At 35.5% G+C, this 26,269-nt stretch overlaps 1 protein-coding gene across 4 annotated transcripts in view; it reads left to right on the top strand.

Moving 5' to 3' along the window:
• Nucleotides 1–26,269, top strand: part of ERC2 (ELKS/RAB6-interacting/CAST family member 2) — a 531,140-nt gene that overhangs the window by 220,906 nt on the left and 283,965 nt on the right. For 3 of the 4 annotated variants that reach the window (XM_087745274.1, XM_087745271.1, XM_087745273.1), the window contains exons 10-14: nt 128–268; nt 822–962; nt 4,386–4,421; nt 10,318–10,347; nt 11,226–11,419. In XM_087745274.1, coding sequence (XP_087601400.1) covers nt 128–268; nt 822–962; nt 4,386–4,421; nt 10,318–10,347; nt 11,226–11,419 — 542 coding nt within the window. The remainder of the gene's footprint in view (nt 1–127; nt 269–821; nt 963–4,385; nt 4,422–10,317; nt 10,348–11,225; nt 11,420–26,269) is intronic. The other variant, XM_087745272.1, reaches the window with a different exon arrangement.

The raw sequence follows: 26,269 nt of genomic DNA, 5'->3' as shown, positions 1-26,269 counted from the left end.
TAACTCAATCATCCTCTGCTTCTGAAGGCTGATTTTTCTAAGTGCTACTTAATGTAAAGAAATTTTATTCTGTCTTTTCTTAAAATGATTCGCAACTTTTCCATTTTGCAATTCTTCCCCTTGTTAGGAAAGAATTATAGAGCGCTTGAAGGAGCAAAGAGAGCGAGATGACAGAGAAAGACTTGAAGAAATTGAATCTTATAAAAAAGAAAACAAAGACCTGAAGGAGAAAGTCAATGCTTTACAAGCTGAACTGACAGAAAAAGAGGTCAGTCTTTTCAGTAAGATCTGTGTTCTTCTATCTATGTCATTATGATGAAAGAAAGTGCATTAGGATTACTCTTGTACCATTTCAAGTACTGAAATTCTGCCATTTTGGTGGTCAGCTTCTGAACTGCTACTTTCTTAAGCATTCTTTATGGTCCTGACTTTTGTACATGAGATATTGCTTCAGTTTTTGAGTAGTTGTGTGTCATTATCTCTAGTTTTTCCCTTTACATAAGCCTCCAGTAGGCTCAAATATTCCATTGTTGCTCCTGTTTTCATTTGTCAGAGCAATAGACGTCAAAGTAGTTGTACCTGCAGAATACAATGTCAACTTGTCTGTACTGTGAATGTTTCAATGGTTCACTGCACGCCAGCTCCTGTGGTTCCAACTGGTTGTATTCTCAAAACGGTGTCTTTTGCTATCAATGCTGATCTTTGTGTCAACTCCTTTTGGGGAAGGGGAGGGGGAACAGGATCCGAGTGATTACTAAGTTGGCAATAAGTTAGTGTCCTGGTGACTCGGAATTAACTTTTTACTCTTGGTCATTTTCCAGTCTAGTTTAATCGATCTCAAAGAACATGCATCTTCATTGGCATCAGCAGGGCTGAAAAGAGACTCCAAACTTAAGTCTTTAGAAATAGCCATAGAACAAAAGAAAGAAGAGTGTAGTAAGTTGGAAGCACAGTTGAAAAAGGTAAGTTCCATCTTAAAACAAACAAACAGCAGTAATCAGAATAACAAAAATCAACATTCCACACCCTCATTTTGAAAAGATGAGCTTATTTACTCTTCTGGAGTAAATTTAAAATCTACCCATCTTATGCTGTTTGCTGATGCTTGCATCAAATACTGCTAACTTTTTCTTAAGAGGCTTGTACCAAAGCCACTAGTGAGCCTCAGAAATTACCTTCAACACCTGTATGAGGGAATTCTGAGAAGCCGCTACAAATAGATGAACTGGGGGCAGGACATTGGAGGGAAAGCAGAAGGGCAAAAAGAAATGATCAAACCAGCAATTTAAGAATTTATACCGCTATGAGAAGTAGACTGAAACGTTTGTAACATGGGGAAAAAAAAATTAAAGGCTTGTCCAAGAAATGCTGTACTTCCTAATCAAAAGAATTCTGCTTCCAGAATGGAAACACTAGCTAGGTTTTATTTTGGCATTTTTTTTGGCTTTGATGGTGAACACGTTTCCGATAATTAAGCAAAATAATGCATAGTTTATCTCAGCTACCAAGTCAGTATTTCTATTCAGCAAGTAGTGGAAGCAAGCATTTAAAGGAAAACATACAAATCCCGTATTTTATAACATGGTTTTATTTAAAATGATGCATTAAAAAGTTTTTGCTTAAATGATTTGCAAGTTTGTTGATGCTTTTTCTACCATACGTTGTTTCTTTGCCCTTTTTGTGTGTCATTTGGTAATGTCTGCTCTCATTGTTTGAACGCCAGTCTCATGACGTATTTGATGGGTTTAGGCATTATGTTTGCCTTCTGCAATTCATGACTAAGTGTATGTCAAACTATTTTTTTTGTATTGATATCTAATGTTTCATTTTCTAGAAAAGAATATTAATACGTTCTATGAATTTTACCACCGTTAGGATAATATTCTGACACGCTTTTTACAGTGATTCAATAGCCTCACCTGTGAAGAAGGTATTGCAAAGTATAAAGGATACCGGAGTGTAAACCTTATACTGCTACTATTTTTTAATTCAGAACAAATATTTGCAATTAGGGGCCTGTGTTACATGTTTAGTTGTGGAGCGGAAGGAAGGGAATCTTTCTCAATAAACATATACAAAAGCTTTTACTGGAAACACAACTACTCTTGATAGCTTACAAATGCTATTGATGTTAGAATGAAAATATCCAAGAAGCTGTTTCTCTGGAAGTCCTTTATTTTGGTTGGTTTTTTTTTTTCAGAAAATGTGCGTGTTTGCTTTGCACTGCACTACAAAATATACTTCATTACAATCTGAAGTACCTTATTTTCTTCATTTAAAAAACTAGTTAAAAAACCCCTAAAAGCACAGATCACTTAAAAAAATCAAAATCCTCTTGAAGGATCTGAAATCCTAGGTCAATCTTTTATGACTGTACATATAAACACATCATATGGTCATGGAAAAGTAAGCACTTATAAAAGTCAGGGAGTGTCTGGGACGTCTTTCATATAAAAAGGGAGTATGTTCCCTGTGTATAAATACAAAGGATTACTAAATGAAAGTTGAAAACATAATAGTTTTATTATATCATAAATACAGCATAAAGCCCCTATGGAAATTCACCCAACATTTGTAGGAGACCAGGTATTTCCACAGTAAAATGTAGTTACAACCTTCTTTGTGGGCATGTTTAGTTGAACAGAAACAGTGACTTAATGATAGTAGACTCCAAACAGTAATTTTCAATTCACGTTTTCCCTAATAAAATACTTTATGTTCAAACCTGTAAATATCCTGTGTTAAAAGTAATTGGTCCCCAGAAATCTACCTTCACCATGTTTTCACTCCCTAGGAAACTAACTGAAACAGAAATCTGGGTTATTCTTGCATGTATCCGAGTTGGAGCAGGAGGGAACATCAACATAGTTAGGATCAAATTAACCTGCATGTCCCCTAAGTGCGCTTATATACGAACATTAACCACTATGGAAGCTACAAGGAATGGGCACAGTTTTTATCTGTCTTTCAAAAGTGCCTCCAAAGGGCTGTGTGTTATTTTGAGAAATGTGAATGCAGCTTACACGTTGCTCCTCTCTAAAAATATCAGAGAAGGCACCTTTCATTATGGCTGTACAATCATCATTGTTTAATGTTGATTTGTATGTTTTAACAAATTATACTAATAAATATGAAGACAGTATTCTGTGCACATTTGCTAGCAGTTACTTTTCCCTGAGCACTAATGGTAATAAGTACTATCCCTGAAAGAAAACATGTACAAGGAGCAAGTCCAACCAAAATATGTAAACTTTTTTTAAAAAAAAAAAATTTTAAAGTTTGTCTTCCCTTGTTTCCTCTCCTTCCTGTTTTTGGAGAGAATAAGATTCATTTATTGATAATAAAGATGTTCTTGATTGGGTCTGATTAGATCCAAATATTTTTCAGTATTAGTTAACTGGATTGTTTGCACTTCAGCAGGAGAAAACATGCTGATTCTAAACCCACTGTTCTAATTTTATAGAGCAGCCACGTTTCAAAAAGTAATAAATAGGATATTTGTAAAGAGTAATTATTCATGTGACCGTGATATATTTTGGGACACAAAATGATGTTTAAAACTGTAGACATGCTTATTAAACTTTTTGTGACAAAGATTATGGATTGAAATTCATAAAATTAAAAGAAATCCTAAAACCCAGAAGAATGCTCAATGCTTTTTTTGCCAAAATTCCACAGACTTTTTGTTGACGTAATTTGTATTCCTACTAGTGAAAGAACAGCAGGATTTACCTAATAGGTAGCTGTTTTATATATATATATATACATGTGTGTGTGTCTATATATATATATATATAATCCTATTATCCACTCTAGAATTTCCTCCTTTTGTTGTTTTTCATTACCTTAAATTTACTTGCTTACTGACATATTTGCAGTTGCTAAAGTACTTTTTGCCAAGCTGTACTGTTCAAACGTCATTCTGCATAGAAAATTCAGTCTTGTGTTAAATGAAAGAAAAGTAATAAATTTAATGATAGAATTTAATTAATCTTTTATTATTACCATCTTTGAAGCTTTGGTGATAAATTGCAGCCTCAGCCAAAAGCACTTCTTGTGATTCATTGCTTGAGACCAGCACTTAATGTATCATCAAAAGTGGACACCTTTCTTTATTTCATGGGTTATTTAACTTGAGAAAGGGAAAGTAACACAAACCTTAAATTTTTTACTCCAGCTATTCCTTTTTAGGAGCCAAAGTCAACATTTATGTTTCCCCAGTGCCTCTCACTTTCACCAAGGAATGTTTAGAATCTTAAATTTCTACTTTCTTATGACAAGTTCTTCTGTGCAAATGCACTGGTTTTGTTGAGCTAACGCTGTTTTCCTGGATCTTTCCTTCTTTTCCTGTCTGTGCTTCACTCCCTTCCAACTTTGCAATGTAGCAAGCTGAACAGTTGTTCAATCAGATGTACAATCCAGTAAGTTCTTTTTTAAAATGCCCGCTGTAACATATGAAAGCATGAGGATCCATTACCTTACTGTGTTGTGCTCTTCCTCTGTGGAGCTTTGCAGAATACCTCTGATGCTCACTATGCTATATTCATTACATCCAAATAAATGAACTTTGTGGACTTCAAGGCCATTTAAGAATACGTACAGCATTTCTGAGAAAACAAACATCCTAGCCTTTAGGTCCTCAACTTCTCCATTAGAAAAAGCATGCAAATGTTTTTTTGGTTTTTTTTTTTGGCTTTGCTTTGCTTTTTAATTCCTCCTTCTGCAGTACTTTATTTGATCCTTCAAACTTAAATAACTTCTAATTTATTCAGTTTATCTTAAGAGACTGAGTTGATTATGTGAATAATAATATCTAAGAGGTGACCGGTACTGTTGACAAAAGTCCGTACGATTAAAATAGTTTGGATCAGTTTTACTCATAAAAGACTGTATACATTCAGCATATATATATATATATAAAGAATATGGAAACATTGTATTTAATTAAAGAAAATGCTGAAATATAAAATGATGAACGCAAAGGGCAGCGTTTGAAAGAGCCAAACAGTATTACCGGGGCTTGTTCAGCATTATTATTCTTGCCAACGTCTGTTTTAATTGGACAGTATCTACCCTTTTGACTTGACTGTGTTCCTTTTTCAATTTGAGGAAGAGCTGTAACAAGCATTTTCTCTGCAGAGAACAGTTTTCATTTTTTGGCTGAGACTGTTACATTTAATGTGCTGTGAGCATCACAGGACAGAAAAAATGATGTCACTGTAATAGCAATTTATAAGCTATAGTTCACATAGTAATCATAGTTGGAATTACCACGTAATTGCGATAGTATATATAGAAGAACCGGTTTTGTAGCTGAAGTAATGTGATACTATGCATTAGGAAAGGTATTGCCTTCGCTGAAGCCAATGGGAATTTTGCCATTAATGTCAGTAGACCAGGATTCCAGCTTTGGAGTCTATTATTGCAACGTTTTGTAGCTTCTAACCATGTAATGGATACGTCATGACTTATGTATGGGAAAAGAGATTCGCACAGAATGTGCTGTATTTACTTTCAAAGTTATTGGTTAAGTGGTTTTTAGAATCCAGTCATAAACTGATTGTAAGTAGCATAAGACCTGATGATATCACCTTTACCATCCAGCACACTGCTGGTCAAAGAGCTTTTCCCTTTGAACGATAAAACCCTTTTTTCTGTATCATCTTGGATCGCCTTTGTGGTAGTTCTGTTTCTAGTCATATCATTTGCACTCCTACTGTGCATGTCTTTTCAGACTGGAGTCTTTTTTGTGTTAGTTTTTCTCTTGACTTTCATAAATGTTTTCCAGTCATTATTTCAATTCTAGTTACTCTGCTGTATGGAATTCATTTGTTACTACCTAGTCTATTTGTGTGTGGTATTCCAAAGTCAGCCAGTCCTTTTTTAATTTTATTTTTCCTGCCTTTACGTGCTTGATTTTCAAAAGGACAGCCTGTTGGCAGTTCCAAAATAATGGATGCAAGAGCCTTTTCCTTTGGCACCAGCCAGCAACTGTAGTATATCCATGAGACAGGTTTTCTTAAATAAACTTTTCTTGCTTATTTTATTTCTTCTCCTACTTTTTTATATATATATGTATCAGTCTACTTTTAACAACGTAAGTAGTAATGGTCCTCTTCTCCCCCAAAATCACCTAAGGTCTTGAAATGAAATTGTGATTTGATTGAAGTCAATGGCAACATGTTCTTTGAATTCCATAAGGCCAAGATTTCACCCTTGTTCTTTGAGATGGCATAACGGAAGTTACCTGAATCATTTTTTTTGTACTGCAAATCATTAGGATCCTTTATTTAATAGAATGTTTCCTTACTTTTTTTGTTTTGAGAATAATAGCGTTATAAAAAACAAGATGGCAATCTAATCTTAAAGTACTGAAGTTTTAATGCTCTTTTGTTTATATGTGTCAGAGAAGTAACAGTCAATCTCTGAGCAGACCTCTTTGAGCCCATGCAGTAACACAGCATTTTTTTGTGGTAGAATGTGTTTTTTCTACTATGTCACACAGGTATCAATGCCAAGACTTTCGTTTATTGCTGAATCTAATGTTTTTAAAATACAGTAATGGATAGAAGCGTTTTATTCTTATACACATTTGGGTACTGAAGTGGAGATGGTACGGAAGGGGTGCAAGTCCTACATGCTTTATAGTAAATGACTGCACAATGTATTCACCTGTGTGAGTAAGATGTGAACAGAATTGGGCGCACACTTCTTTATGTTTGTTTTGAAAGGTGAACTTTTTGAAATACCCAATGAATTCTTGTGCAAAATTATTACAAGCAGGTTTTTTTTTTGTCCTGTGATGAAAATATAATGATGTACTTAGTTTGGAGTTCTGATGAACCTTTTTCTGAATACTAAAGACTTAATTTTCCAAATGCTCCATCAGAGCAATGTCAGAGTAAAATTCAAAGTACTTGCAGAATCCACTCTAAATTGCTTAGAGCAGTCCCTGAAGTGAAGTAAGAATACCCTGAATTTTAAGGAGACTACAAAAATATTAAGATGACAGCAACTTTTTTTTTAGTTTACTCTTGAAAGTAATAAAATTTGAAGGATCTTACGAAGTAATTTCTTGCATGTTCCATTAAATTCTGCTGTTCCATTTATTTTTTTATGAAATACTCATTTGATTTCTGTGTATGTTTGTGTCTGAAGCTTTAAAAATGAAATTATCTATCCATCCATTTCTGTTATGCAGAATAATGCATGCATGATTGTACCATAAAATTTTAATAGACTAAATAATTCACGTTGCATGTCTGTACCACACTATTATGGTGTTTCTGTAGGAAATTTGTGGTTTGCATGAGGAAATGTTACTTAACTTCTGAAGTATTTGTAGCACTTATTAAGCAAATGTCAGAACAATACATAATCACTGTAAGAATTAGTGAAATTCTAACAGTAGAGTGATATGCTATTGTTATTGAATTGTAAAAATAACGTAAAACACACAGTCGCAAGATTGACAGACAAAACATCATAAACCATGTGTGCTAGTTTGAAACTAGCCTAATCTGCACACAAGTACGGTACTATACACACAAATATTATCATTTACAGATACAGATTAAGAGAGCAATTACTTTGCTGCTGAAAGGTATGCATGAACCAGTCAATCTTAGCCATTAAAGCTCCATAAAACCAGAAAATGTATTCTTCCCAAGAAAACAGAGAACTTAGGGAGAAAAAGGGGGACAGAAATGAAAAGAAGAAGAGAGGACAGCAGTAATAGGTACAGACTTTATGATTCACATGATAACCGTGCAGCTTCTGGTTAGAATTGATCCAAGCCCATCTCTCACAGCCTGCAAAAAGCCAAAGAAATTAGCCCTGTCCTGGTGGGAGCAGGGTCAGTATCAGCTGACTTGCCTTTCATCTCCTTTGGGCCTACTGCTTGACCTCAAAAGTCAAGTTTCATCTGTCAACAAATCACCCCTGATCTGTATATAAGAATTAAAGAAAAAAAGCGCCTGGTTCAAATCCAAACACATCTTTCAAAGCCATAAAATATAACAGGGCACTTACAAGTAATTCTATGCCTTTGTTCTGGGAATGTCAGATGGATTGTGCTTTGCTCTCTTGTAGCATCGGCAGCTTTGTTTACAAAATGAGGATTCCCTTCAAGGGACTCATTGCAAGTTAGAGTACCACCTGCAGAGAGCTTTTTTAAAAATGTTTTATGTTCTTGCTCTCCCTTTTTAACTAAATTCCTTTCCTTCTTCTTTAAGGCAATGCTCTGGTAGAAATCTGATTCCTGCCAATAGTCCAAAAATATTCTGTAGGAAGTGCTTGTAAAAGCAGAGGCAACCAACTTGGTGGTTTTGCAATACTGGGATGTTTTTGTTTGGTTGTGTGTGTTTTTTTTTTTTTTTTTAAAGATTAGAATAATCTTACACTTGTCTTTGAACGGAATGCTTATATTGATTTATATGTGACATTATGGATAACTGTGCTGCACCTCAAAACCCTGTATAGGTTGGATACTTACTCATTGGATTTAATCATATCTTATAGGTTCCACTTCGTGTTGAGAATCATAGGGAAATACAATGACCAAGTTTGTGCTACGGAATTTTCCAAAAACACATCCCACAAATATGGAATGGCACGAGTACCACAGAAAGCACAAGAATTGACATACTTTTGCAACTTAACATTAATTTCCTTAGCATGCTATTGAGCAAGGATTATAGGGCTAAACTGAGGAGTATGATTTATACCTATTATTTCAGGTGATGTTTTAGTTGTAAGCTGTGCAGTAGGTAATTTGGTCAGTACATTTCTGAGCTGCTGTGTAACAGGAATATTCTACGATAGTTGGAACATTTAGCACCTTTGCATTGGTGACACTCATGTTCTTGCCCAATTATGTATTTTCATCATAGAAAGTCCAGTGTGGCAAAGAAAAGCAAAAAAAAGACAGGCTTCGTGTCCTGGGTTAAAACTAGGGTAGAGATGCACGGAGGAAAAAAAGTCTGGGCTGAAGCTCAGAGTTCTTTTATGCTAAAGTGAAGAAAAGACTGGTTAGAGGCAGGAAGGTGGGTGTTTTGCCTCTTCATGAAATGATAGAAGCAAGGCTGGTAAATAAGTGAATTATATACTAAAATAAACAGAAAGGAAAGAAAGGTGACAGGGAGGAATATTAAAGAGTGGTAGCCTGTAGAAGGGAACTGTGAAATTCTGGGTTTACCCTTAGGAGAAGAGGCGCAATCTGGAGAGCAATAGGGAACAACATGCTCTTTGCATAGGGTGCTTAGTATCTTAAGGGTGAGAGTTGGGTTGTATCATTTTCCTTTTTTCTAAAGTGAATTTACCTTTACCAACATATGGAATTATTTTTGTTCTTTGCAAAAGAACACTTAGCCTTCATTTTGGAAAGAGAAAACATTGTCTAATTTCTTAATAGAGTTAATGGAAAATTGAAGTAGTTTGCAGCTGGAAATTGGTACACAGTCTCTCATATAATTGGCCCTGAGTCTGAGTAATAATTTACTTCAAAAATTACAAAGCTCACTGAAAGTAAATTTCTTGACATAATTAGCACCTGGTATAAAATAAATCAAAGTTTATTATTAAAGCATGAAGATTTATGAGGATGAAAAGGAATCATTGTGTTGCTAGCATCTCGCCCAAACAGTAAAATCAAGATACTCTTTGGATGTTACCTTGAAACGAGCTCTGTGTTAGGGGAGTCCTGTATCTGCATAGAATTCAGGACTGGAACATGTATTACTATCCTAAATAGAGAATTTGAAGAGCAAGGCCCATAAGTTCAGTAGGCTTCTCGTGCCATTCCCTTGGCTTATTTTGGTAACCAAATATTCGGAATAAAAATCTCACAGTAGGATAAATAACACTTAAAATCTACTATCTTTTTTATTATTATCCTCATGCTTAAATGATATGTTACATGCAACCCCCCTAAGTTTCTTCCCTAGTAATTTCAATTTTTTAATTGTTGTATTTATACTAAACCCAGACTTGTTCTTTATTTATACAGAAAATTTTAACCATTGCAAAGAAGATAAACCTTCTAGTACCTGTAGTTTATATTAATTCTTTCCAAAACACGCATGTTTCATTTTGATCTGCATTTCCTTCATTGCTTGCTTGCATTGTCTATTCCCTGAAATGAAGAAGATAAATAAGTCCATGTCTTCTGTGTGTAATAAGATAGTTGGCGGACCTTCAGTTCTAAATATCCTGAATTTATGTAAAGTTCCCGTATGTTAAGAGGATGTTATCTGAATTTTCTATGTTTAATGTGCACTGCCTTAAACTACTTGTTTTTTCCTTGCCTGCTCTTTCAAGATGCCAATTAGGAATAATGGGAAGCAAGGGGTAGGCTAAGCATTGCAGTGCATTGTTGTTTCCATCTGTCTGTGATTATTCCAGCCAACAGTTTAAAGCACTTGATGCCAGATCATGCCCCCATTGAAGTTAATCGGGTTTTTGCCATTAGGTTTGATGGGAGTAAGATTGGGCTCTGCACTGTCGTTGTTTTATTCATTGCGTTCGTTCTTGTCTGTGAAACTGCCACCCATCCATGCATGTGTTTGCCAGGTTTGTGCCGTTTTCACCAATGGGCTTGTTCTTCTGATGTTTCAGGTTAAGTATTAATAAGAGAAAAAGGATTATTGGGTAAAACGTCTGCTGAAAGCCACTTTTTAGTTCATTAGTTTGTCTTTTAGAAATCAGCACTGCGTAACAACAATTTCTTCCTTGTAAATTCTTTGTATCAAACTGCATTTGAAACAACTGGTGATATAGGTTACAATTTGTGTATATGTATCTGTGTGCGTGTGTATATATATATACATGGACAAAGCGTGTGTGTGTATATATATGGGGAAAGAGAGAGAATATGATTTATTAAGAAATTGCCTATATATTTGAGACACTTTAAAAGCTTAATGTGAATTTAATTGCAAGGTGATTTTTTAATTTTAAAAACTCCCTTGAAATATGGTCACTTTAATATGTAAAAAACCTTAATAAATCCCCTCCCCCTTCAGGATGATAGCAGTTGACTATAATTTTAGACTATGAAGGTATTTTTATTCCTTTTTGCAATATTTCTGTAGGAAATATTGTCATCAGACAGAAATACCCATAATCCTTTTTAATGAAAATCTGAACTCCGAGACTGAAGAAGTAAAGCTCTTAAAGCTATATAAATTATTGTCATTCTTATTTTTTTTAAAATATTGATTCTAAAGGCTCATGAGGCTGAAGAGGAGGTACGGATGAATCCAGAATTTGCAGACAGAATGAAACAGCTTGACAAAGAGGCATCGTACTATAGAGAAGAATGTGGCAAAGCTCAGGCTGAGGTTGACAGACTTCTAGAAATACTCAAGGAAGTAGAGAATGAGAAGAATGACAAAGATAAGAAAATTGCTGAGTTAGAAAGGTAATTCTTGTATTATTTGTCTTACACTGAGTGGCATTTTTATTTACTTGATCTTCATTGCAGAGCAGAGAAGTTAAGAGTAGAATATGTTTTTTAACAGAATATTTGTTATGTCTTGTAAAATTGAATCAAAAATGAAAAAAAAAAAAGTGGCTACCTGAGGACTGCATCTCCTGTCTGCTGACTTTGGAACAATTTAAGGTTTCCACTTTTTCAGTAGTCTCCATATAAGGAATACATATAGGAAAAGCTGTATGCAATTTACAGTGACAACAACCCTCCCAGAAAACCTTGTTGGGGAACAATGTAACTGGTAAATCAAACTTGTCCCCATACATGCTTCAGAGGTCTTGAAAAGTATTGGTAAGTATTTCTAACCAGTCTCATGACTATTTAATAATAGTTGTGACTATTTCTCAGTGTTTCTGGAGTCTCTGTCTGCTTCAAATGAATATTTTCTGACATTGTTTTATTATTTCTGGGAAGTTTGTACAGTCTTTCCTTATTGGAGACAGGAGGTTTTGGGGATCCATTTGTCTCATGCCCTTTGTAATTAAATGATTCTTGGAACCTTCTCCCTTATGGTATGCTGCAATCTATTTGACTGATAAGCCATTTATGTGGATCTGATTTCTTTATTCCCTTCCTGTACTTAGCCACTCAGCTAAATGAAAGAAGGAAATTCATGTTTTCAAATATTTTATGTAATTGCTTTCTAGTGATCAAGTCAGAAGAAAAGTGCTTCACGGTTCCAAAAGAGAAGTTTAAGGGATCTCGTTATTGTGATTATTGCTATAGTTCCAGTCAAGACATAGCACTGCTCTGTCCCATTGGGAAGATCTGCCAGAAATGCTGGTTACCTTAGGGGGAGAAAAACAGCCAGCTTGGAACTGAAGATGTGCAGTGCATCTTCTACTGATGATAACTTATCAACCTTCACAGTTATCTGTTGCCAGAACTTACCTTTTTCTGCAGACATTTGGCAAAGGTTTAATAATTATACTAATGAATGGTATATAGTTATCAAAGTGTCATGAGAACTGAGACCTCAAATTTAAAGTGAAAAAAGATTTGTACTTGAAATAGAACTGAGCGTTTACATGAGGACAACCACATCAGGAGGAGTTTAGAATACTCTAGTGTTTGCACTGATTTTAATGTGTAAAGTAGATACCAGAGAAAGCTAGTAATGAAGAGTGGTCACTTTGTGCACCATGACTGTGATTTCTGCCTGAACTCTCCAAGATCCTAAAGCAGCATATTGGAAAAAGATAACGCAGTTAGTGAATTTGTGTGGTCAGGAAAGTACCGCCTATTCAACCCACTGGTGCATGTACTGTAGGGGCAATGACAGACCTAGGCGTGAAATACAGTGACTCCAGGTGTGACCAAGCTGGTGGAAACTGACTGTGTAGTTCTTAGAGAAACAGTAATGGATATCCTCATTGGGCTATGAAACCTACTGAATTATTGTGTGACGCTAGACGCAATAGTAGGCATGCTAAACTTTTGTTCAAGAAGATAATCTGAAGAGATTTATTATATAGCAATTACGTACGTGTTGAATGGTTGAATATTAAAATGACAATTAAGATTAAAAGATGAACACGACGAAGTAGTGAAGCTTGTGATCTAAAATTTTTAGTAAATGTTAATTTGGTTTAAATATTTTATATAAAAAAGAACTAAAGAATCAATATAGATCAGTAGATGTATTTGAATTGAATTGAGAATTATTGATTACAAGACAATGATTACAAAGCAACAAGGAACCAAGGGATGCAGAGATATTACTATGGCCTTGCCAGCATACAACCTCTTCTTATTGTCTGAGAACCCTGTAGTGGGTTATTTAATGGACAGAATTTTCTATTTCTGTATTAATTTTTTTTTTTAAATTTCACTTTTATCAGTGAAATTTTCGGACACCAATTTCCAGTCTGTGTTGTTGATCCTGAAATAACTTTTCAAAAAATAATTTGGTACCACTGAGTAAGCACAGACCTTTTGAACAGGATATACTGTACTTTGAACGTGATGAAGTAGTTAAGCTTTGCTATGAACCTTTAAGTGCTTCTGTAATGCTTACAATAACGTATCTGTGGCATGACCAGCTAAGAACAGTAGTATGTTGCAATTTTTGGAAATCATCATGCTCTAAGATTTGTTTGTGAACTCTATTAACTGCGATGCAGCTTCTCACTTGATTTAACTTATGTACAGCTTTCAAGATTAATTCCAAATTCCTATACACATCGTATATATAAGTTAATTACTGTAAACTAGGAAAAAAAAAAGGATTTATGTGAAAATTATCTGTAATTGATTTCATCAACAGAAGTTACTGCCTTCATTTGGTAATGGATTCTTAGGCACAGATTTGTTGATTAGTATGGTAAGGCTAGCAATCTGCCAGCCACATAAAGGTGTAATGGGGAAATATTTTTAGGGAGTGGGTATCTAACCCTTCTTACTCATCAGGCTCACCTTAGGCTTCTCTAAAATTTAATGTATTTTCTCTCCTTCTTCCTTATTTTTGAAAAACGTTGGCCTAAAGATCTAAATCTGTATATAACTGTGCCACCTGTTGGTGTCCCTAGAGAGGGAACTTTGATGTTGAAATTCCCCTTTCTAGGGGGTGAGGTAGAGTGTAAATTGCTGTAACATTTTATGAAGTGCTACTACTTTTTCAGCTTGTAATGACTACTTGATTGGCTCATTATTGAAGGCAAGAGGTGGAGCCAAAGCTCAGTTTACCCACTTTATGGGAATAAAGCATTGTGAAAATGACTGCAACTTTAACAGAAGCATATTTGAAAATGTTCTTTCCTTCTTGTCCTGCTGTTTTGTAATTCATAGAATGTGCTCTAGGTTGCTGTTTTCTCACCTTACTTTTTCTCCTTTTTTTTCTTGCTCAGAAACAACACATCTTCAACATTTCCCCTAACTTCAGATGCAAGGGCATCTCTGGGGTTTTGTAGGAAAATTAATGCTCTTTTGAAATGTGTTTTTTGGTTAATAGCTTGCTGGCATCCATGTTCACTGCTATGCCAACATCTTTACATTGCAAGATAATTGTAACAACATAAGTTCTCAAAATTTATAAACATAAATTTCGGACAGAGTTATAATCTACAGCATTGCAAGCTATGGTATCTTCACAATATTTATTACATTGACATATGAGTTCAGCAGCGTAATGAGGTGTACTTGTATAAATCAGTTTCAAAAGTAAAAACGTTTGTAATAAAATTATCCGTTACAAATTCAAACAAGAACTAAAACAAGATGATGAATACTAATGTTCTACTATTCTTCAGAAATTACTGACACAGAAAGTATCAAATACTCAAGGGTAGAAATATCTGCTTCAAGATATGGGCAATTAAATTTCTAAGTGTTTGCTATTTGGCAGATGAACATTATTAATAATCCTGAAAACGATTTCATATGAATGGTAATTCTTCTGGTTTTAATGTGATTTTCTTGCCTCAGAAACTATCACACTTCTGAGTTGCATCACTTAAGATTCATGATTCATGCTATTCCTCATACATAAAAACATGTTGGTCTGTTTCTTAAATTATTCCACATATATTAATTTTGTATTTTATAACTTATTACTACATAGCAGAACCAATTCCTCATCCTATACTAAAGCTGTTTGATAACTTCTATTACATCTTCCGTGATTTATCCGTTTATAATGAGAACAGGTTAAAATTAAATGCAATATATCCCAGCATAATGTACTTTTTGTAAACGTAGCTTGATGTTTTTCTTTGGTTTTCTTGGTGAAGGAAATTTGGTGTGTTTTTTTTGGTTTGGGTGGTTGGTTTTTGTTTTTTTTTCCAATACTGTAAGTGAAACTGGGTAAGATAGTGACCAGCTTAAATTTTAATGTGAAGGGCCTAGCCAAAGAGAGGTTAACTGCAGCTGAAATGGAACTGTCAGGATGGAAGGAGTATATTGTTTAATGCTTTTATTAATGGTGTTAGCATGAAAAGTGTATTTATGAAACATGCTAGGGAAATTAAGTGAAATACAATAGTACAAAATGCATGATTGTGAAGTTAGGACCAGTAAGACTGCCTGCTGTAAGCAAAGGATAATCCTTGATATAGTTTAGGAAGAGAAAGATCAGGTGAATTTACTTATGGCCGTGCCATTATAAGCCATCTAAATAATGAAGCAGACATCTAAATAATGAGGTGTGAATCCTGATATGTCAAATAAATGTCTGCAGTAAGGACAGGAAGGTGTTAATGTCATCAAATGCTAGCAAGACTCCATGTGGAACACTGCTATATACTTCTCATCAGTCATATTCAAGGAGGTTGAATTAAAACTGGAAAGAGGTGCAGAGAGGACTGGTAGGATAATTAAAGGAAGGGAGTTCTCATGCCACAGGAGGAGTCCAAACAACAGTGGGTTGTTTCTCTGGCAAAACAAAGGCTCGGTAGGGATGCTTGTTCTCTATAATATGTGAAGGGGTAAGCACTGTGGTGAAAGAAGAGTGATTTCAGTAGAAGAGTGTTGGCACATAATACAATGAATATGAATTATCCATTAATAAATTTAGACTGAAAAAACGTGATGAGAACGTAGTGTAGATTGCAGAATCTTGGATCTGCCTTTCTCCAGTGGTATGTCACATGGTTGGTCATTTGCTTGATTGAGCGCAGCTTCTCAGCAAAGCTTACAACCATATCAAAGTTCATTTAAAAATACTATACTAGCTATGATATAAACCCAGTTTGTTTTTAAACAGTAAGTTTGGGGTTTTTATTATCCACTTCTTATATGCAGTGATAAGTTTTGGGTAATAACACGATAGATGCATGTTTAAGCTCTTGGGGTGTTTAGACTACAATTAAGTCGTTCTGAATTGATTTGGATTTGAATTCTGATGAAAACAAGTCCACACAGCACTGACAAGTCATTGCATAAATGACAAAACATCAGCATATGGAATAATGGTGTTCAAAAAAAGTATTTTTGTGGCTTTAAAAAACTGCCCTTTCATAAGTGAATGAAAAACTGCACCAGTTACAGCTTTAAGGATTAGTCTAGCTGGGTGTCAGGCAGGGACTATTTTGTCTCAATTGAAAGGGCATGTTAGGTATTTTTAACAAATAAGTTAACAAGCATCAGAGTATTTTCAGTGATGAAGTATCAACCTTATTCTTCAGACTGAAGAAAAAAATTGCTGTCAGTGTTAGAAGGGGCTCTATTTCCTGGGGGCGGCCAATCTGTCTTTGATTATTAGGTACAGTGCTTTGTGAACTTCTAAATGATATCTTTGAACAAGCTGCCAAATTTTTTAGCTGTTTTGGCTTTCATGGGTAGACTTGATGAACATGGGTCACCAACCTATGTCGGTTCAAAAAAAGACTCTGTGGTATATGATGAGACATTTGTGTGGCAGTGAACACTACCAATATCCACCTAATCTATTTGTTCCATTTCCGTGTGTGTGTGCATTTCGGTGGTTATAAATATGGATGGCTTTCCACAGTCCACAAATGAGAAGATGACATTTTACTTTAAAATTTGTTTTATTCAGCGCACAGCAAGGATATACTGCTGCAGAAATTTTATTTTACTTCTCGCTTTCCCTTCCCTTTTCTTTTTTTTTTTGAATAAAATCTGCTGATATAACATCTGCTTGTTATATTTTTAAAGAACTAATGTGTTCCTCCCTTTATTCTCTTTTGTTGTCTTCCTCCCTATCTGTTTTTCTCCAAACTGCTGCTTTCATCCCTACTACAACCAGCTTGACTTCCAGGTCAGTATTTTCTGCTCTCCTACTTAATTGCTCCTTCTGCAATGAATGTTTTCATTGATGCTTCATTTAGTTGGCCATTTTGATTCCATATTAATTAATTAATTAATTAACTTATGTTTGTCTTTTTTTTGTTTTTGTTTTTATTCTGCTTGTCCCTATTGTGAAGTTTTTGGTTATTCCATTTCTAGATCAGAAACTTTACAGTAAATGAATGCTTTTGTCAGAAGTCTGTAAGAAAAAAATTTCTCTTAACAACATATTCAATTCATATGTTGTTTCGTGTTAAGATTTTTTTCTTCTTTCATTTTTACTTTTATTATCTTTGTTTAGGGAGTTCAACACCAGGATTGAACAATAGCAATAGTGTACAGAGAGGTTTACACCTAAGATCAGAGACTTGGTCTTAATACTTTACCATCACCCCTTTTACTGTTATTGCAAACGTAATAGGATGAGTTGGAGTGGTTCAGCTTCTGGTTCAGCAGCTTTTAGCTGTTTGTGCTGGCCAGATTCTGGACCAGCAGATACCTGCAAGGGAGGTGTATGTACGTGTATGTTTTATATCCTCTGTTTGCATATAGCACCATCTAGTCAGATTCATGTTTTTCTTTCTTCCAGATTTTAGATCAGTTTATCTAGCGTTTGTGCTTGTGCACTGTTTTTGAGTAATCCTATCATCTTATCAAGTATTATTACAGGTCTTGTGGTGCTTGTTGAAGGTAAAAATTGATCTAGCCAACATTTTTTTCTCTTAGTAGGCCTGGATGTTAATTCTTCTTTCTCATGCTTATGAATAGCTGTAAAATTTAAGTTAGCTAAGTCTTAAAACATGCACTTGGTATTTTAGAAACTAGTAACTTTATATGGTTTGGACTACAGGTTCATCTGCTTCTTCCCTTCCCCATTCATTTCAGAGTGCGGCTTTTTTTTTTTTTCCTTTTCCTGTGACAGGTATTTAAGACACTTCTGTAGTACTCTTAAGCTCATCCCTTATTTTTCAGGTTCTGAAATAGGTGATTGAAAACTTGCGCAAAGGTTTGTTTCCTGTACTGAAGGAGCTTTTTAGGCAGGAACAGACCTGGTTTTCAATCATTATTAAGGCAGAAAGTGTTTACTTCTTCACAGATCAATCGGACTGGAGTATAAAGGAGGGTGTACACTGCAAAGACTTTCCAGGTGGATTTCAGCTACCAAAGTTTTGCATTTGCAGATGTGGTTCCAGGTATCAGGTTGCCATGCAGCACATTTGACTAGAAACGTGGCAAATATCCAATCTGCCTTCATAATGTGTTCAAATCTGAAGTTTTCAGAATTTTTATGTCAATGTATACTTTCTGCACAGCATTGTTCTCTATGCATAGAGAAGCAGAGCTTGCCAGTTTGGGACAGTTTTGGTATCTTAGTCTCAAAACCAAGCACAGTTCACATTTCACGGTTCAGACGTGTCAGAGAAGTTTCTGACGTGGATGCCTTCGAACTGCATGGCAGAAGATGGCTCATTGTGAAAAGACTGACGAGTGTTCTTTTTCCTCATGTGCTTTAATGCACATCACAATTACAAGTTACTTTCCAGCTGGAAAACTTTGTTTCTGGAATTTGAGGCCGATTGCTTGCAGTAATGAATCAGATAAACACTTCATTGTCTATCTACTACAAGCACATTCTAATGTGCTTGAATGGATAGGTATTGCACCTGAATTATAAAAATACTTAAACCATTTATTTTCAGACTCTTTCTTCCAGAAATTAATTAATTTAATTAAACTCTGGAGATGGCTGTGATGAAATTATTGTCTGAATGTGACCACTCTGGCATTTCTATTAGAACGTACTCAACATTGATTGAAAATCTCTCTAGCCAGAGCGAGCTTAAAGAAAGGTATTCTGCTATGCGGTTGTCATTATGGTTGATTTCACTGGAATTCAGTGATTGGTATGCAGAAACATTTGTTCAGCAGTTGGAGGTGCAATTTCTGTTATGTTTTATTGACCTAAAAAACCAGCTGACCTTCCTGAAGCAAACTGTCCTCATAACCCTGCCAACTTCCATCCCTAGAGGCCTAGATAAGTTGTAGCATATGATTAGAGTTTATTGTGGGATTTCAGTGAAGCATTAAGTTTTCGCAGCTTGAATCATCATTAAGGTTAAAACTTAATTTAAGAAACAGATCTATTAATTTCTTTAATTTCGGCTAATCAATATGTCCTTAGCTGTCGCTTTTTCATCTGTATTTATATGGAGTTAGAATGATTAGAACCTGTTTTAGAACACGGCAGGCTATTGATACTGATGGCAAACAAGAAAATCAAATCCATTGGCATAACCCCCACCATGTGCACCTACCTATACAGTAAAAAATGTTCTGAGCACAAGAATCAGTACAGTAACTTTTTTTTTTCATTTAGGTTCCAGCAGGTTATATAGTCCCCAGACTTTTCTGCATGCAGATAAAAAGGAGATGGATATTTTTTGCATGTACAATATACTGACCAGTGCTAGAAATTTTCCCACCAGCCTCTGACGTTGGCCTTCCTAATTGTTTCCGTGGGAGGCTAGAGCTCAATGAGATGTGTAAGGCAAGGTTTAACAGAGTTTTAAATTTAACTTACGAGCCTTCCACAGTTTTGTCAAATGTCAGTTTGATGGTTCCAAGGGCAGAGTGATATGTTGTTCAAAGATAATTTCCCTGGAGAAATTGAGATAGTGTACTAATGAAAACTGAGAGAATCTGTGATATACATTACTCTTCTGAGAGATTGGTTATTCTGAGTGAGAAACATAGTCATCACATTGGATAACAAGCAGATTGTTGTCATGTCTTTCTGTTTTAGTCTGTTTGCTATATATACAGAATCAACATTTTAACACTGTGAACATTTTAACATTTAAACATTTTGAAAGAGATGAAGATTTCAGAAGAGATTATTTAGATTTCTCTGATTACATGTGTGGTGTTGAATTTGTGTACATTTAAATTTCATTTTATTTAAGAAATAGTAAAGTAGAAAGTTTATCTCCTTGGAATTCTGCTTTCTTTAGAAAAAAATAATATATTACAAAATAAGCAGAGATCATAAACATTGAAAAGATACAAACGAGTCCCTGGGACAGGTTAATGTGGTGTTGTTAATTTTTATCCCACTCACTCCTGAACCTGACTGCTCAGTTCTATACTTTGCCCTTTAAGTTTGCTTAAAGGCATGCAGAGATTAAAATAATGTTTCTGAGACAACTAGAAATGGATTATTTAAATAAAGCAGGATATTTTGTAGTTTCTTGCTGATGTGGGATTTTTTTGGTTTTGATTTGGAGTACAAATACTCTGTGGAAGTAAATGGATATGCAGCATAAACTGGCTATGAGGAGAAAAGAGCTCTGTATCTCTGAAGGAAAAATATCCACTTTGGACTGGGTTGGACTTGACACCACAATTCTGTGTTGGGGAACAGAGAAGATAAGGAACTGTTACCCTTTCCATTTCATGGTTACTAATTTCAAGAAAGAGCAGTATTTCTTATGCTTCTGTAGACCTGCTGCTTTCGCTAGTTTCCCCCAGGGGAAGATCCACAGAGCTTATTTCTTTACCTCTTGAATGTGTGAATAAAATAGCACTCCTCTGGGGAGCTTGGTGACTGTCTGGGTACAACTCTGTCAGGGTTCCCTGTGTACAGTGGAGGGGTGTGTGTGTGAAGAACCACTGTGAGATAGCACAGCTGACCCTGAAAAAGCTGTGACTGAAGAGAGACAGGGGAACTAAATTTAGGCATTGGGCTGTTGGTGGAACTACTTCTTCCACTTGCATTGTTTGCTTCCATAATGCAGGAGCAATATGCCTGGATGACGTAATTGTGGCTGGATTGAAATGCTCTGATCTGAATTTATAATAAGGGGAAGTTAGGATGTCAACACAAGAAATCATACAAAGTGTACCTGATTTATTTGGAGGTCTGAAGAGGTTACTGCAAAAGCATGGAAAGTTCAATTTACGTATTGAATGATAATGGCTGGATTGATCCTGAGAACTGCTAGGTTGAGCCAGGAGTTACAGCTGAAAGATTTGGTTCAGAAGGAAACTGCAGTGAAACATGAAGTGCAGCAGAGGAGGTTTGATCCTGAGTGCTGTCAGGCTGAGCTGGACATGCTGTGGGTGCAGAGAGTAACTGGACAGAGTCAGGAGTTGGTGGGTTTTTTTGTTGTTTGTTTGGGGTTTGGTTTGGTTTTGTTTTTAAAGGAAAAAAAAAAAAAAGAGAAAACCTTAGATGGACAACAGCTGGAAAGGACCTGATGAAGCAGAAGCAGGACTGCAACTCCTTGGTTGCAAATACCAGGCAACAAATTATTTCCAGTTACTGGTTACAGTTATTGCTAATGGCATTAATTAACAAAATAGCTCAGCAAGCAATTGCCATATTAAATCAGATCAAATATCCTTCTCATCTAGTGTCCTGTCATCAGCACGGTTTTTTTGGGCTTTTTTTGTTGTGTTTTTTTTTTTTTTTTCTTTTTTAAGAAGAACATCAGAAGAAAATGCAGAAGAATCCTTGGTGTACAAGAGAGATGTGTGACAGATGAGTCTTCTGGTATGGATTTCACACATGTTCATATAAAGTGTCATCCAGTAAGAATGTGCTAAGAAAGACAGTAGTGCAATGCATGGTATTGGAGTTTCAGTGGTTGCAGCGCAGATACGTGTTGAAACAAAGTGATATGAACCATAGTTTGGAACAGGATTTTAGTAGGTCTTTTTCATTCATACATTATCCTCACGTGGATATTTCTAGCATCTCTCTAGGGCTCTGGAGGGAACTGTGTCAGACTAAACACATCTTAAACAACGATTTTGGAAAACTTCCCAGATTGTGTGTTAGGTCAACCCTTCCTCCCACGTTTTTCTCTTTGAGGTGAGAAATGTTTCAGTGACTTCTGCAACACTTGCTTTATTTCTACCAGGCAGAGTTGTTGGTTCTCTCAAGGCAACAGTATCTTTTTTGTGGTGCATTTGGAGGGAAAATAGGTGTCAGACAGAAGTACTGCCATAATCTGAGTCTTAAGAAATCTTAAACGAGGCTTCAAACATTTGAAATAATGAGATTTAAAGGGCAGGGAGGGTGGTAGGGGGGAGAAGAAGAAGAAAAAAAGGATTATTTGAATGTGTGGCTTTTTTTTTTTTTTTTTTTAACCTAGTAATAGAATCTCCTTGTGTTTTTTGAGACCTCTAGATCTGTGTGGACTGCAAGCTTGCTCCTTTGAGTGAAACTGAAATAGCTATGTAATCCACTGGTAACAGGAGCTGGGAATGTAATGAAAACATTGAATATACTAAAATTCATTTCTCTTAGCTGGTAACTGGGCATTACAGCATTTTGCATTGAACTGGAAAATTAGGGATATGGGAATCAAATTCTTCGGAGATTTTTAAAATATGGTTTGGGTTGGATAATTTTTTTTGTCCATTGTTTGCACTGGTCATTTTGATTCTTTGTATCAACGCAGACAGAACACAAAGGGTGCTTCTCAGTTCTCCTGGTGAGTAGATGGAGTATAAACTGTGACATGGAGTCTGCTGTAGTTTTAGCTTCAGGTGAATGGCAGAAAGAAGACCAAGCATTCTTCTTCAGTAAGAGATGACAATAATAACTTCTTGTGATAACATTCTCTGAGGTGTATAGCACAATACCAGCCTTTATTACCAAAAGATACAGTCAGTTTGGCCAAAGTTAACCTAAGAGTATTACCTTCCTCCAAGTTCTCTTGTCCAAAAGGCAACAAAATTTTACTCAGGTGTCACAAGCTTATTTTATAAGGGAAGGTCTAGATGTCCCGTTAGCCTTCCTGGCAGCAGGGGCAGTCCAGCCCCAGGGTGACAATGTTTTCCTGTCTCTCCAGGAGGCAGCTGCTCAAACTTTCCTTCTCATCCCATGTTATTATAGACATGCTAAGGAAGCTAAGCTACTCCCATTTATGCCACTGTAGAATGGGTATTTTTCCAGTTACAAGATCAGATAGCATCACTGTGAAAATGAAATTGTGTCACAGGGTCAGCTGAAAGGTGGTAGGTTATGTTGTTACACAGTTTAGGAGTTTAAACTATTATAAAGGCAATTAGTTCAGGGAGTTGAAGACCTGCCCCTGCTCCTTTTCAATGGAAAGTAGAGAGGGGAAAATTTAGTTCTTCTACAGAGAAAAGAGTGGGAATAAGATCTGCTAGATTTTCTGCTTTGGAATAATAGGGGCAAGAAAGACAAAGGTGAGATGGGATTTTTTTCTATAGGACAGTAATAGATTAGTCAGACATGCAAAGAAAGGAATCCCTTGGGATTTGGGCATGAAGTATTCCTCCAAAATGTGGCCTTTATGATAACAGACATGGAAAAAATCCTGGTTTTTTTTTCTTTTGAGTCTGTCTAAACAAAAAACAAGGAACGATTCCCCCCTCACCTTAGGAAGTCTTCATTCAAAACACTTTATGCATATGTGCCTATGTAGTGATCTGTATTAATCTCTGAGCTTTTTATGTTGGTCTGTCAAATTTTCACATTAAAAGCAGAAAGACTCCCAAATTCAAAAGCAGCAGCAGAAATGATGGGTTTTTTTAAATGGTGTAATAGCTTTGAAATAGAGAATGGAGCTGATTTACACCAATGTTACTTTAGTTCCAAATGAATCAGTATGAGCCATGTCCTCTTTAAGGCAATTATCTGGCCACTGACATTCTCAGAATTCGGGTGCATTGTACAGTGTTATCAAATGGAATAAAGAGATGGTGCAGAGACAGTATTATAAGTTTTGACACCATTTTTAACCAAGTAACAGATATTCATAGCAGCTTAGTCCTCAGACTGTTAGAATAACCAAAGAGACAAACCCCAAATGAAATAACTACTCTGGAAGGGGGTAACATATTAGAAGTGGTAAACTGCTGAATTATAGCTTTGGGACTTTCTTAGGCTCCATTCTACATATGTTGCTTGTTTTGTGGGTGGAGTCTATTGTATTAGTGGTCAATATGCACTTGGTGTCAGCTATGGATCAGTTTTGGTAGGACATCACCAAAACAGTTCATACTGATGCATTTAGCCCTGCAACATATATACATTTTTCTGTGTTTTGAAGATTCCCTGTTGGAAGAACCAGACAGCTGCTTTGTACCTTTGTTTTTCCCCTTTTTGCTTTTTGGTACTGCAGTTGTAACGCACCTTAGTTCAGTGAGGAATATTGTTCTTTGCAGCTTTGGATATACTAATTCTTTCCTTACTCTTAACAAATACACTAGCAATGAATAGTAGCATTCTGTGCTGCTGTAACATGATGTGCTTGCTAGTCAGGGGATCTCACAGGAAAAAAAATCATTATGTACAATGGTGAGCTGGCTTTGCAGTTTTGCAATCATTAGATTTCATTTTACAAGCAAAAAGGCAAAATGCTTATGAAATAAAATGTTGTTATAATTTTATGTGTTCATAAATTTTAATCTGTTTTCTCCCTGTGGTTATGATCATTGCTCTCTGCCATTTTGTATCAGGGCATAAAGCTCGATGAATGATTTGGCCTAGAATGCACAAGCAGTCTAAGTTCTGAGCATCATCTACGTCGTCAAAAAAAGGATCAGTCCCAATATAATTTTTTGCCATCAAGGGAGAAACAATGAAAGTTATTTTGAAGCTCAGCTCTGTTGGACGTGCTGGCTGTGTCAAACTAATTAACTTCTTAGTGGTTGGGAGGATTGCTTTTGTTTTTGCATTTAAAGTATTCTTTAATTTTTTTATCATCATGACAATTGTATTAGTTAACAAAAAGAAAATAAGAAAGGTTAAGAACAAGGAAAATCCCCAAATTTTAAAAGACCTTTTGGATACTAATAATGCTTTAGGTTATAGAATCTGGATTAAAAAAAAACCAAAAAACCAAAACCAACAAACTGAAAGTTTTTGTAAATGCAAATGACAGCACAGAAAGACACTACTTAGTTTTTTATTAGCATATCATAAATCTTAAGGTGACTAGAGTCTAACTTATTAAATAAATTTAGCAGTCAAGCATGAGGGCTTTCTTTTAGAAAAATGATGGTTATTTGAGGTATGTTTTCTTTGTCATATCAAAATTTCAGCCTGTCATGGATATAGGTTTTCTTATCGTGAGAATACCTATTTCCCCTAGACAAATCCATCTATGGGTTTTAAGTGAATAAACAGTGTCCTTGCATATTTGTGTCAGGAATGTGTCTGTCAGTAACCCTCTTAACGTCTCATGATGTTTACAGTTTGCTAGAGTCTAACCCATCTTTGTTTTTCAGGTTTATAGATTGGTAGTAGCAACTACATTTGCATTCCAGGAAAACGCCAGCAACAATACTTAACTTTGCTCACATCTTAATAGAAATTTTATCTTGTGGAATTGGATCTGAATTTTAAAGAATTGCTGTTATGGTGTTGTTTTAGTCTTGACTCAATAAGTGAAATGGGAACCTATGCATACTGTCATTTTTAAGACAGTGAGAACTGAACTGTTGGAAACATTTCTACTGAGTCTTAGTGAAGTAGTGTAGTTCAGAATGGACATTCACATGGACAGGATTTACAGGATCAGGTCTTCTGCATGACTCGCTACCGAGTTCCAGAGTGCCTAGTAAAATGTTAAGATTTGTTTTATTGCTTACATATGTGAAGTGTTTGTAAAGGTGTGGACTATTTATAAAGGAGAAAGAGATGATCTGTTAAAAAAATTTTTCTTTCAAGTAATGATGTTGGTAATATTCTACCCAGTGCATGTCTAGAACAATAGGTGATGTTTGATTACATAGAATGTGTACTGGATTAAATTTTAAAATGTATTTTTGAGACTTTATGTTTATAGAAATTACTTGTTTTGAATAAATTGTTGTATTTCATAAGATGTTGTTATTTTCCTGAAAACATTCTTTGGTAATTTTGTTGCACTTTTTTTTATTTGTTGAGGAGTACAGGTTCCTAGCATACTGGAGAATTTTTTGATTGACAGCTGTTCCTATTGTAATGCTGTTTAATGGGATGAAAATTTATTAGAGAGACATATTCCTTTAGAA

Source organism: Nipponia nippon, unplaced genomic scaffold, assembly GCF_047370975.1.
Source record: "Nipponia nippon isolate SJK-2023a ecotype South Korea unplaced genomic scaffold, ASM4737097v1 scaffold_9, whole genome shotgun sequence".
Classification (NCBI taxonomy): Eukaryota; Metazoa; Chordata; class Aves; order Pelecaniformes; family Threskiornithidae; genus Nipponia; species Nipponia nippon.
Note: the sequence above shows the minus strand (reverse complement) of the source record. Positions and strands in the feature narration are given on the sequence as shown.